Source organism: Passer domesticus, chromosome 2, assembly GCF_036417665.1.
Source record: "Passer domesticus isolate bPasDom1 chromosome 2, bPasDom1.hap1, whole genome shotgun sequence".
Lineage (NCBI taxonomy): Eukaryota > Metazoa > Chordata > Aves > Passeriformes > Passeridae > Passer > Passer domesticus.
In genome coordinates, this window is record NC_087475.1 from 115,905,684 (window position 1) to 115,919,080 (window position 13,397).

Genomic DNA, 13,397 nt, shown 5'->3' on the forward strand with positions numbered 1-13,397 from the left:
AGGACCACAGGCTGATAGAGAGTACAAGTGACCAGCACTGTGATCAATGACCAGTCAGCCATGAGTAAAGATGAACAACTGATTCCTGATAGCAGATCCCCCTTTAGGCTGCTGTCACAGCCTTTAACATTCTGGGATGCCCTAGGGTTATGGGCAGAAGTATTTTAATGGCTGAGTCCTTGCAGAATTCTCTGGTAAAGATCCATTCACAGTGCCTGGAGAAGGCACAATTAATACCGGTTCAACTAACTCGATAGACAATGAAAAATAGTAATTGTTTTCTTTCTCATCAAAACAAGACACCCACGGCTGACTCATCCCCACTCAAGCTAAATCAAATTCAGTCTCTATTACAATGCTACATCTGCTAAACTATTGAAAAGGAGGTGACAGAAAAGAACACCTTTTCTGGCAATCTTATTATTTTGTTCTCTAAATTTGAAACTGTGGAAACTCTGGGGTGTCTGAAAGTAGAACTGTGTTTTGGCAGAATATATTCAACTGAAAAAATCCTCCACATTTACCCAGGCTTTGTGAAATATGAAGGGCTGAACATAATAGGAATAAGATTTTTTTTAAAAAATCTCTTGAAGTCCAGTCCTATATTGAAGACTGATGACAGCTTAAGCTCACATCATTTAAAATATAAAGAAAAAAAATAAATTGATAATTTCAAGATTTTTTTTTCCACATGGAAATATTCATCTTGATCTCACTTACTGGTGCTCAGGACATACAGGGGTAGAGCATCTGTGATTAAGGAACAAAATGAACAAACATCATAAACAGGCTCTGCCTGAGAGTTGACACTGTTCACTTTTAACTTTTGAATTTGTTATTGCAGGGGGATTCAGGTGGCCCTCTGACATTCAAAGATGGGGACAAGTGGTTTTTGGTTGGTGTGGTATCATTTGGCGACGGGTGTGCACTTCCCCAACGACCAGGAGTGTATGCTCGAGTCACCATGTTTGTGGACTGGATCAAAAGCATCATCTATTAACTTGATTTTTTTAATTATAGCAATGGAGTTTAGATGTTGAAAGTAAGACATTGCATAATGCTGTAAACTAGGCTGCCATTTCAACCTCACAGAGAAAATAACTAAATATGTAAATCTGGGTGAGGAAAACATTGTTAACTTCTGTTTGTTAATAAGACCCACTTCCAAGTGAGCACAATATTTCAAAAGAGATGCTGTGGTTTTGTTAATATTTTTTATAGAGGATCTTAGGAAAACAGATTCTTTCAACATCAGTGCATTAACTGCACAGTGGAGGGCTTTACAAAGCACAGGCAGTAAAAAAATGTTTGCAAACTGCAAATGCTGTAGTGGAAAAGAATCAAAATTGTTAATATCAAGTGAAATAATATCTGGTTTATGTTTTTACATTGTGCTTTTCAATGTGCAATTTCATATTAATGCAGAGTCAACTCTTTCCAGCAATCTCTCTGCATATCAAAATGAAGGTGTATGTCCTCTTTCTAATCTGGGCTCATGGGAGTTCCTCTGCCTTGCCTGTTACAAAAGGCTCTGGAGTGAGGTTTATGGATTGTGCAGAAAGGCTGACCATGGATCATGCTGCTTTCTAATGAATAAACTGAATGTCAGCCAAATGTTCTCTCTTGTGTAATGTGTTTGGAATTAATAGAGTTAAAAAAGGATTGAATAAAGCTTTTTAGTTTTCTTTCTAGGCAAGTGTTTGGCAATTATTCAAACAATTATAGAGATGTGCTTTTCCACACCCAATCACAGACTCACAATCCTGCAACTTCTTCTCATAAAAAGTGATGTTTCTAAAAACGTTTGACAATAATGAGTACCAGTTCTCCCTCAAGAATAATAGTGCTTCCATATTATATGCTTTTTCTGTACTGGTGATTTTTAATATATTTTTTGTGCTTTGTAAAAAAAACAGCAGAGTATCCCATTACAGCATTCTAAAGGGGAAAGTATATGAAAACTAAAATAAGGGGTTTATCTTCTTGAGCTCTTTTATAAATAGGTTTCTATTAAAATATAATTACTTACTTGTTCAAATGCCTTAAATTCTATGGTATTAGTGTAATATGATGCACTTATTTCTGTTTTCGTGTAGAACTTCAAAGTATTTATCATTCCACAGTACCAAAACTACAAAATGCATTCTCACTTACTTCATAAGTGTATCTACACATATACACATGGGTGTTGTAAGCTCCTGGATTTGGTTCTTGCAACTCTAAATAAAGGTATGAAATGTTTGCAAACAGAGGTTGTCAGTCACTGAAAAAAAAAAAGTCCCAAACTGCTTTCAGGTCTTTGTCATTAGGGAACTAGGTCCAGACCAAAATCTGCAGCTTTATCAAGACATCTGTGATCACAAAGAACTCAGATAAACATAATTATGACAGAGAGAAGGTAAGAAGGTGTTTCAGACACAGTCTCTTACATGAAAGACACAGTTTTTTAACATTTAAATAGTAGAGTTGCAAATTTTATCTTTCATAGTGAACCATTGTTTCTCCTATTACTCTAAAAAGTAGAGCATATTCCTACCAGTATAAATTGATTTGGATAAAACAATTACATTAAAGTGCTTAAGTAAAACATGACCTGATTTTTTGCATTATTTACCATACATCACTATTGTACATTGTGTTACAGTCTGTTAATGAAATAAAGCCAACTGAAAGCACATCTAGTCACTAGAAAATGTGCTTCCCAGGAATACAGTAAGATACTTTTATCTCTGTGCATCTTCCCGCTTTCCGAAATGCAAAGCATAAATGTATTTTGAGATACACATTGATAAACTACCTCATCAGACTGGAAAAGTTCTATTATGAACCCTGACATAAAAAAGATATATCATGTAAACTATTTTAATTTTAAAATTCATTTTATTTTAACTAATTATGTTTGGATAAAACTAACATAACTTAGTCAATCACATTCTAGCCTTTGGTCAACATCCACGGCTTCCTGCAAATTAACCTGTGGAGAAACCAGTCAATACTATGTTAAACCACTTGGGCAGAACAGGTTACTTGCAATTGAGTCTGCTACAAGATGCTTTGAAACAGAGGATGGATATGGTGATAAATATGGAAATATTTTGTCCCAATAGCCAATATTTCTTATTTCTACATAAAATCTGAGCACACTACAACAGAAGCACTGGATGCCACTTCTCCATCTGCTTTCACACAGAGTTTGGGACAGGTCTGTGCCAATGACTGCCTAGACATCACTTTCAATCTCTAAAAAACACTCCTGAAGGTATTTTAATTTTTCTAACTGCTGCTTCAAAATCACTTCTGCTGCCATTAACCATGATATTGATAGTGACAACTTCACATGTCCTTTGGAAGTATGAAGAAATAGTTAATCCTTAAATTAAGGGGAGTTAATCCTTCAAGACCATAAAAATGAACCAAGTTCTTTTTACCACAACTCTTCTCAAGAAAGAGGTCTCTCTTCCCATCAGCTGAGTTAATCAATATTTATGTCAGTAGTAAAACTGGTCTTGGTGATCATATAGGATCATAACATTTTCACACTGCAAAGGAAACTGAAGTAGGGGACTGAACAAAGAAAGAAGTTCCTACTGACTGGAAGAACTACAGAATATTTTAAGTAGGAACAGCAATACTTAACCTGAACTACGGGAGGAGTTTTCTTTTAAAAGGAAGCAAAACCACTGCATAACAAGAGCTTTAAGATACCTCCAAAAGTGCTTCAACAACTAATTACACAATTAGTATTAATGGCAACTTCTAAATATTTTTTTCTGTACTTGGAAAAATTGAGACACATTTGTGTCTGAAGTGACGCAGTGAACATCAGCCAGCCCTTCAGTTCTGCTTTGGTCAGTCTCTCCCCAGCCAGAGGTAGTTATCAATCTGTGTTAAAGCCAGCAAGGTTAAACTCAAGCTCTTGACCTCCTGCTACAACAGCAGTAAAATCCCTTAACTATTGCTCTGACACCAGATTGTCACCAGCAAATCAACCAGAGTGCTACTGCCACCACCCCAGACTGCTCCTAATGACTTCTACAACCATTCTTAAGGCACAGAAAGCTCTTAAGCTACCAAAGAGAATGGGAATTAATGATGTTAATCATAACTCTAAAAGACAGCTTTAAATGAATCACAGTTACCTCTAAATCTATCCATCAATTAATATAATTAATGTGTTTCTAGATAATAGTCTAAGTAATGTTGGAATCAATCTATGAGTGCCATTTCCAAGAAAAAGCTTTTGCCTTCTCTTTGTTCCAACATTATATTATTCCTAACAAACTATTAGCTATATTTAAATGACCTTTAATGTCTTTTTTATATAGACTTACTGAAACAGCAATTTTAATCTTAAACTCTTGCCCACTGTGATTTTTTTTTTCCATCAGAAAAATATTTTACTGAAATAACAACTAATAGCTGCCTTTAAAGGGCACACCATTAACAAGGTATCACTTTCGAAGTTATTTAGGTTGACATTGGGCCAATATGAAAAAAAGTTATAGTCATTCCCTGGCAAAATTAATTCATTCTATAACAGCAAAAGACTTTGATGAATCCTTGAATTTTGCCACTTCAGGTTGATGTCACAATATGGTGGCTGTTTCTGTCAGCAACCATGTAATTATTTAATAAAATACTATTTGTTCCCGAGGTTCAAAAACTGTGTTAAGTGTGCAAATAAATACTAAACAAATATTTTGTATCAAACTTTTATGCAAAGATAAATAATTGTTACACTGTAAAATTGTCAGTTCCATTTACTGTACATTGACTATACAATACAATGCATGAGAGACTAAAAGAAACAGAGGAGGTTTGTTTAACTACAAACAGTCTTAAAACTGACATACACTGTGGATATTTCCCCATAAAAACTTCAAATGCTCTGTTCATTTCATTGCTCATAACTAGCTAACTTACATCCCTTAGCAAAATAAACACATACCCTTTATTTAGCATGGCATATTTTGTTACTGAATTAATAAACAAACATCATATAAAAATGATCTGAACATTTGCCTCAAGGGGGAGCTTACAGTTCATTCTTGTAGATCCTTTGCATTTTCAAGCCATTCCAAGCTAATGTTCTTTGACGACATTATAATACAGCCTCACTGCAAAATGTTATTTTTGCCTCGTTTTCAGTCAGTAAATCATTATACCTCCATGCTACTGTCCTTCCTAGGCGTCTTTGAAATCCATAGTGTGGACTGGTTTGGACTGGTTTTTGTTCTTCCTTTACTGAAAGATAAAAATACAAAATATTTTCAGTGCATGTGTGCCTTTGCAGTCCTGATTCAGCTCTGTGATCAGACCTGAGCATTCCATCCCCGCATCTCAAGGCCTCATTTGGTGCTCTCACAGTGTGGGTTCCCCATCCACAGTGGCACTGTTACCAAAAATACCACACCACTCTGCTTAGCAGTGCTGCTCCCAGGAACTGTACTGAATTGGCCTGGATGTTCTGGTTTTTTTTTTTCCAGTTCCCATCCAACCACACCTCTCATACAGAGTAGTCTTTTCAGAGAAGGACTCAGTTTGACCAGGGCTGGTGGGAGCTGACCACTTTCCTTGTCTGGGGGGAAGCAGAGCACACAAATCCCCCTAAATCCATGCCCAAGGTGCAGCCCACCCACCCCAGTGGGCACCACACCCCTGCCCACCCTGGGTACACCAAGGGGTTCGCTGTGCACCCTGCGCCAGCAAGCCCCTTCCCTTCAGGGCTGGACCTGACATCTCATGAAGTGATGGCACATGAATCAGACTCCTGGCAATGAATGACTGGTAGAAAGCTTCCCTAGGGCTAGTTTTCAGTCAAAACTGTCAATAGTATGTTTTGTGTTTGGTGTTTTTTCAATTAAAAAAAAAAAAAAAGATAAAACTGGTTCCAAAAAGTATTTGCTCTGCAGTACTGCTATTGATTTTGCTCTGATTTCTCCAGGGAGCCCTGAGGCACCCTGAAAGTTTATGGCAGTCTTTCGACAAGGCTACAACTGCCACAATACACCATCTCCCCTCACTTAGATTGGCAGATGACAGGGCACTGCAGACTACTGAAATAGGAGCCACTTCAGGAGCCATTGCAGCTGCATTTCAGTGAAATGTTTCAATCTCTGGGTAGAATGTTTCACACTAATAGGGTTTTTTTTTTCCTGATTAAGTAAAAACCAGAGGAGGAGATGCAGCCCTACATAACTCTGTAAGCTGGAAACCTAAGAGTCCCAACAGTCCTATACATTCAGTTTTACTCCTTTCCTGGTGTGCAAATGCAAGCGAGTCTGAGTTGATTTAAAATGTACTTCGAGGGTGCTGAATGCTGCAGTAGCTTTCAGTCCCTCCAGACTTACCTCTGAAGTCCTACAAAGTAATGCATTATGTACCTGAGCCCATTGGAGTAATTGGAAAGACTCCCTTTGGCTTCAGTGGACTTTAGATCAGGCCACAATGCTATAAACAAAGCAATTGCAAAAAATCAAGTAGTTCCAGCGCTTCCTTCTTAAAGAAACGAAGTCACTACTTCCTTCCGGATTATTCCAGCAAAAGCAGGCATAAATTAATGATGAAAGGCTTTGAGTGGAGAGTCCTTGCCACACAGCAGGAGCAATTTCTAAATACCTTGGATAAGACCTTGAGCTGTATCAAATGAGCTTATCTTCAGCAAACCTATGCTGATTTTCACAGCTGGTTCAGGAAACAGATTTTAGTGACAAAGGTAAGATGCAATAAATAGCTTGAGCATATTGGTGTTTTGACCATCAAATGCAATCATAGAAACTGAGAAATATACCAGGTTGGAATTTAAACTTTCTGCAAGGCATTCAGATGATAATGGAGATGGGTCTTTGAAGCAGTTTCTCCTTGCTTCCCTGGAAGAAATGAAAGGGAGAGCATCTAAGCATGAATGAGCTGATCATTTCTGCTAGCTACAGGGACGAGGTGCTGCTTTGCCTTATTACTACCCTTCAAGAGCCCAATGACAGGCAAAATTAGTCATGACCTTTCAAGCTAGGCATGTCCTGGTTGGCCATGGGTTGTGGCTTTCAGAGGAAAGGTCACCATGCTGTGGAAGCCTAAAAAAGAATGAGAAGTCAGGTTCATGTGGAAAGTTGGGGATCCCTCCTTCCCCAGCAGGACAGAATCCCTTTCCTAAAGTTCTGCAGTGTCCAGATGATAAATTCAAGTGATTGTTTCTTCTTTTGATTTGGTTTTTGGCTAAGAGCTGCATATTTGTGATGAAGTAAAATGGTTTGCAAGGCAGGTCATAAATGGAAATTGAAAACAGATAGGAAAATATTTTTTTAAAAAACAGTTTTGTTTCAAAAGATAAAATACTTCATTTTTTGGTGATTTATTTTTTTTTTTAATCTAAATGATTTTTTAAAATGGTTTGATTTCTTCAATTAAAGGTTTTGATGTAAACTCAAAATGGACATTCTGGGAACAAAAATTAAAAAATAAAACAACCAAACAACAAAAAAGAGAACCTTGTTTTGCATCAAAACCATTTTGTCCTTGATTTTTGTATCATTTCATCTATCAAACTAATCAGCTAACAGAAAAAAGGGAAATCTTCCAAGGTGAATTTCCAATATCTGTGTCATGCAATTTTGAAGTCTTGGAAGTTCAGATGAATTATTTCTGGATGAACTGCTATAGCATCAAAGGCCTGATCAAAGCCCACTGAAGTCAACACTACTTTTTCTATTGATTTCAGTGGGCCATGAATCTCTCACTGCTTTCCCAGGAGTATTCGAGGGATGAAACTTTTCTCAGAAGAAAAGTCACTGCCAGAAAAGCCACTAACATGTACCATACTTACCAAGAAATCCAGGGCCACTGTAATAAGGGTTCCAAAATTCAATTGCTGTGCAATTTCTAGTGTTATACACATTATTATTTTACTACTCTTTTCTGCTTTGAGCTTCCAACCTTCTGCAGCCCCAGTGGTGAGGTTTATATAACATTTCACAGGCTTGTATTTGCCTGTCGTAAGACAGGTTGGAAAGTGTACATTTTCCTTTTCTTTAGAGAAAATGCATAAAATAAAACCACAATCAAGTTTGTTATGCAGACATTGTAATGTCTGTTCTTTATGGCTACTTGTTTCAATGAGGCATGGAACCAAGGAGTACTGCAAATGTCACTGTACATTCACTCACACAGACAGAAACAGTCTTCTCATTTGGAGTGTTTTCTCACCTGAAATAAGTTACTGAAGCTATTGGCAGGAAATACTAAGTAAAAACCATAAGGAAAAAATAAAGAGCTAAAAATAAGAAGGATTTGTTTTTCAAATTTGTTAAAACAGTGATATCATATTGCTTTTAGTTATTCCTGGTCTTCAAGAGGGAAAGACGCTTACAAATCTGCTTATTACTCTTGATATTTTATGTAAACAGCATTTATCTATAAAACATATTTCAGTTTAAACTCTTCTGGATTACATTAATTTTGAAATACTTCCTGAACTAAAGCATAAATGATATGTGAGAGTTTCAGAAACACTAGTTCAGAAAAAAAAAATAAATTATATGCTGTCATGTCTTTATGTATCTATATCATATTTTGAGAAAAATGAAAAGTCCAAAGAATTTTAAAGCATGAAGCAAATTATACTGTATTTCAAAGGCTGAAATGTTTCTTTTTTGCATAATAGTACCCCTGCTTGATACCACAGCTATGAATACATATCTATTCATTTTATGCATCCTCTTTAGCACATACATGATGTACAAAGGATATCACACTAGTGTGTGACCCAAAGAAAGCTTTTGCTTTTAATTTTCAATTTCTGTGCTCCAGGGGTCCATCTGTTTTTTGTATGGTATGTGCAGTGGAACAAGATTAAGCAGCTGCTGACCCTTAGGTTTGTCCTTGGAACAAATTTTTACTTTAGGTTGGAAAGTGAGTCCTTGGGCTCACCCTGTATCTTTGAGGGACCCTTCTACTAATTCCCACAGCCCAGGTACTTTACAGGTGGTAATCACAATAAAAGAGGTGAAGTGAAAGTGCTGACAACAGCCCTGACTAACAAGTGGTCTGCAAAGAGACTTTCTTCAGAAACAGGTGGAGTCCCAGCAGTACTCTTCGAGACCTAGAATTATTTCAGCATGTTGTGGAAAAGCCTGAAGGTGAATGCTCAGCTGTAACAGCTGTAAACTACTTGCATTTTAATAGATGAAAAGGAACTTATTTGCATACTTGGGGATAGATGTAAGCAATCTTTCAGTAGGAATAGATTGCCAATGGAAATATGAATTCTGCATCATAAAACCACTATGGATGAGTATATTTTACCTTTTATGAAGCATCTGGAAACAGCAAGTCCCAAAAGCCACCAGTATCAACAGCAGCAGTGGTATAGTGGGTATTACAACATAAATTAAATTCGGAATTATACCTATAAGACAAAAGTTCTCATTAATGTCTCCCATGTTGAAATGCTTTTAACCATGTCAGTAAAAATCTGGAGTAAAATAACAGGAATACATTAACTTACACAAAAGAACACATATATTCCTTCTACAGGAAGAGCTCCAAAGAGAACTCAGCAGTATCAAGAATAAAGCAGCACTTGAGTTATATGCAAAACATATCTTAAGGTCTTCAATTCTGATATTTTCCAATTTTGTAATTCAAAATTCAAGTGTTTTAATGGAGTACATTGCACAGCCTAATTTTTTCACAGTCCATGTTAACTGTAGACTCTGTTGTCTTCATATCTGGATTCCCTGCCCATGCAGGACCACAAGAGGAATGAGCCTGGCTCTCATCTTCCCTTTCCCCTTAAAAGACACATAAAGCCTCTCCTTCACTAACGAGGAGAGCTAAAGGTGCTCCTCTGCAGGTCCCTGCACAAAAGGAATGGAAAATGGCACAAGCTGAGACTCTATCACCTGTCTACAATAGAGGATGGGGTCTGCAACTTCCAGAAGGGTACTGTTTCCCAGTAACTGTATGCCCATGTTTTGTACTAGTACACATTTAATGTACAAACTGGGGAGATTTACTTACCTATTGTCCTATTTTAAAAACATTTTCTCTAGCAAGAATAAATGTGAATATTCATGTTGTTTTAGAGTCTTCGCACAGTTTGTATTAAAAGGTATTATTGATTACAAACCACAGTTCCTCAATATAATAATTCCTCTGGAGGTAAAAATAATGGAAACACCAATTAGGAAGCTGGCTCAAATCCAGACAACCAGTGGGCAAACAAAGCACCCCTCTTCCATAATCCCATGGTGCAATCCTGTAAAATCCAGGGCTGCTCCTGAGACATGTTCAGTTCCTTGAACTGAAGCCAGGCTACAACTCTTCCTGAGCCTCGGGACTCTGTTCAGAAGATAAATTGCTGAATGAAGCAGCCAGGGGCATTGCAGAACCTGGGCAGTAGGTATCCACTTCCCAAATATCAAGTGTCATCTCTACTGAGAATCTCAGCAAGACACTGAACTCTTCTTAGCATGTGGTTTTCCAAAAACACAGGGTACATGGGGCAATTATGGACACATTATTTATTCTAAGTTTGGTGGGACAAGGAAATAATTTGTTTCTACAGCAACTAAGAGGACTAACAGTCTTGAAATGTTATTCAAATATATGTAGCACTTCCCAGGGAAACAGACTGTTTCTTCCTATTGACAAAAATGGAAACTGAAATTTTTATTTAATTCCACTGTTAATATTTTTAGCAGAACATTACATTCATATGAACACATTACCCGTTTCAGTAGCAATAATATGATACTGATCTTCTGGTTTGCTTGTGTCATAAGGATTTCCTGCTGGCACTGTTGGAAAAATATCTGAAAAGGAGATCAGACATTTTAGGAAAACAGTAAAAAATATGGCCATTACATTGTTATATAAATTAATAGCAATGACATTTTAATTTATATTGGTAAAACGAATATATTTATGATTTATTAAATATACATGTAAACAGGATTTTGTTACATAATTGGAATTGTGTCTGGAAGAAGAATTACAAGCAGTGTTATTCTGAACAACAGCCATATATTTGTAGCTGCTGCTCTCTGAAGAATTCGTTTTCCCTATGTTCCAGTTCTTAACTGTGCCTGTTAAACTTGAGTAATTTTGGAGGCTCTTGAATGGTATCCTTATAATTATGTATTTACCAGCGCAATGGAATTTAATGTGTCAAAATTTCTTACCGTATTCTGGCTCTGCTCTGTCTCCTAATTCTTTTTCTAAGACATTATCTGTTAAATCAATATTTGAAATTGATTTGTTGAAGAATGAAAAATGTGTGCAATAAAACAGATGTTTCCATTTTTTTCATGCAGTATCACAGAAATAGATACATTTCCCCCAAACAATAATTGCTTAATTCTTCAGCATTTCATCTTCTTACCAAAGACTCTTTGCAAACTAGTGTCAAATCACCTCTAATTCATACTTTTTGCTCCTTAGAAGAAGGTTATAGTTTAATCTAGTGTCAATTCTTGGTGGTCTCTGATTTAATGGCTAATGGTTAAACCCGAACTTCTTGTGCTGAATAAAGTGCCTAACATACTCAAAGCTTCATTGTGCAGACAGTTCTAAAACAATATATGAAGTTCTCTCTACCATAATGTTATACTAACTTAACAGTGCCATGAGACTACAGTTCTGAGTGTCTTGAGACAAACTGCTAGGAGAAATCAAAACAGCAATAAAACCTTCTAGATAAAGGCAATTATTTCACCTATTCTAGTAAAAAATACCTACATTTGGCCTTATATAAAGAAAGATACCAAGATACCCCAAAGAGCTGAGCTGCTGTCTCTTGACAGCAGAAGAGTTTTTAATTTGATTGCATAATCAAACCTACAGGAGCTGGACAGTGGTCACAATTACCAACCTATAATTAAATTTAGGATTGCTGAATGATCAATATGATCCAAAGCCAGACTGAACAACAGTAAACATTGTCAAGGGAGGGCTTGGAAAAATAAAAGTGTCTACCAGAAATGTAGCTGCTGCTTGAGCAAGGTTGTCTAATGAGCACTGTCCTGGACCTGCTGATGATACAATTAGATGCAACTTTATCAAAGTCACCTACAACCTGTTTTGGCCTGTGGCTGGTATCATGGACCCCATATTGAACACAGACAGGAGAGTTGTGAAAAACAACATGCTCGGATAACAAACTGAAATTCAATATGCATGTGGCACCTTAGCACTCCTGGTGAAATGGATGTATTTTGCACTGCTAAGAGCTGACACTGAAGCCTTTACAGTGATTTAAGGGGGGAAAAGGTCATTTGTAAGTCTCACTTGGTTTGAGATAACAAATGCAATTTTCCTACAAACACTGTGTTACTTTCTTCAGGCAGTGAAAGAAATGTCAAATATCTATTTACATACATTTTTGCATCTACTCCTTTCCTCCATGTGACAGAAAAATATATTTCTGGAGAATAGTCTGTTTTGCTAAAGAGCACAATTCCAACAGTTTGAAAAATAAATAGCTACAATTCAGCAGTACTGTATTTAGCTGCATAATAATGTCAATACTAACAATAATCTACCTATACATTGTTTGCCTTATATGCCTCATTATAAAATAATAACCTACTTCTACCTAGAGAAAGAAATATAAATGTATTTTCATTGTTACTATTATCACCTTGTTTTCTGAAAATCCAAAACACCCAACATCTTCTCAGATGGTAAAAGCAATAGAAAAAGCAATTCTTTATCACATCTCAACAAGAATGATAAGTAGTTCACTATTATAGAATAATTATCTAATTTAAATTTGTTTACTTTTAAAGCTACAAAATACACCTGAAACCAAATCTTTTTAATAAAGACTTCAATTTCTGACATAAAAATGTGAGGGTTTTAACCACATAGAGCATTTTTATTTAGTTACCCTATTTCAAAATAATTTGAACAGTTCTAAAAGTGATAAAATTGTCACATTTCCTTGAAAGGCCTATGATGATTACTGATCATCATAAAGTAGTGATAACCACTAAAAATTTCAAAAGCAGGAACAGATTTTGGGGGTGACAGTATACCAAAACACATTGGTATATCAACTCTTCCAAATATTTAATATTTGCTGGCAATATTAATTACCTTTAATATCCTCAATAAGTGACCAAAAAGTGAAAAATATATGTATCCACCAAAACCAGAGGAACAAAATAGTCTGGATCTCTAGGGACAGAAAGATCTCTACAAAGAGAGCAATTATTTTTTGATCATCAGCATAGAGAAAGAAGGTAAGAAACTGCAGAATTATATAGCTCAAACAGCTGCTAAGAGTAAGATTTCACAGAATCATAGAATGGTTTAGGTTGGATCGGACCTTAAATAATAGCCTTTTTCTAATCCATGGGCAGGAACACCTTCCAGTAGACCAGACTGCTCAGAGTCCC

General features: G+C 36.4%; 2 protein-coding genes across 9 annotated transcripts in view; one reads left to right on the top strand and one right to left on the bottom strand.

Annotated features, from left to right (window-relative positions):
* TMPRSS15 (transmembrane serine protease 15) overlaps positions 1-1,691 on the top strand; it is a 53,380-nt gene extending 51,689 nt beyond the window's left edge. For all 3 annotated transcript variants that reach the window (XM_064410869.1, XM_064410870.1, XM_064410871.1), the window contains one exon: positions 845-1,691. In XM_064410869.1, the coding sequence (XP_064266939.1) occupies positions 845-1,000 (156 nt within the window). In that variant the 3' untranslated portion in view covers positions 1,001-1,691. The remainder of the gene's footprint in view (positions 1-844) is intronic.
* Positions 1,692-2,298: 607 nt separating this feature from the next.
* The window catches only part of CHODL (chondrolectin), a 28,647-nt gene continuing 17,548 nt past the window's right edge, over positions 2,299-13,397 (bottom strand). Inside the window, exons 4-8 of one of the 6 annotated variants that reach the window (XM_064410873.1) lie at positions 11,181-11,228; positions 10,728-10,811; positions 9,301-9,403; positions 6,791-6,869; positions 2,299-5,244 (exon numbers count right to left, since the gene is read on the bottom strand). In XM_064410873.1, the coding sequence (XP_064266943.1) occupies positions 5,242-5,244; positions 6,791-6,869; positions 9,301-9,403; positions 10,728-10,811; positions 11,181-11,228 (317 nt within the window). In that variant the 3' untranslated portion in view covers positions 2,299-5,241. Of the gene's footprint in view, positions 5,245-6,790; positions 6,870-7,000; positions 7,074-9,300; positions 9,404-10,727; positions 10,812-11,180; positions 11,229-13,397 lie in introns of those variants that run through there. The other 5 variants (XM_064410874.1, XM_064410876.1, XM_064410878.1 and 2 more) reach the window with 5 other exon arrangements.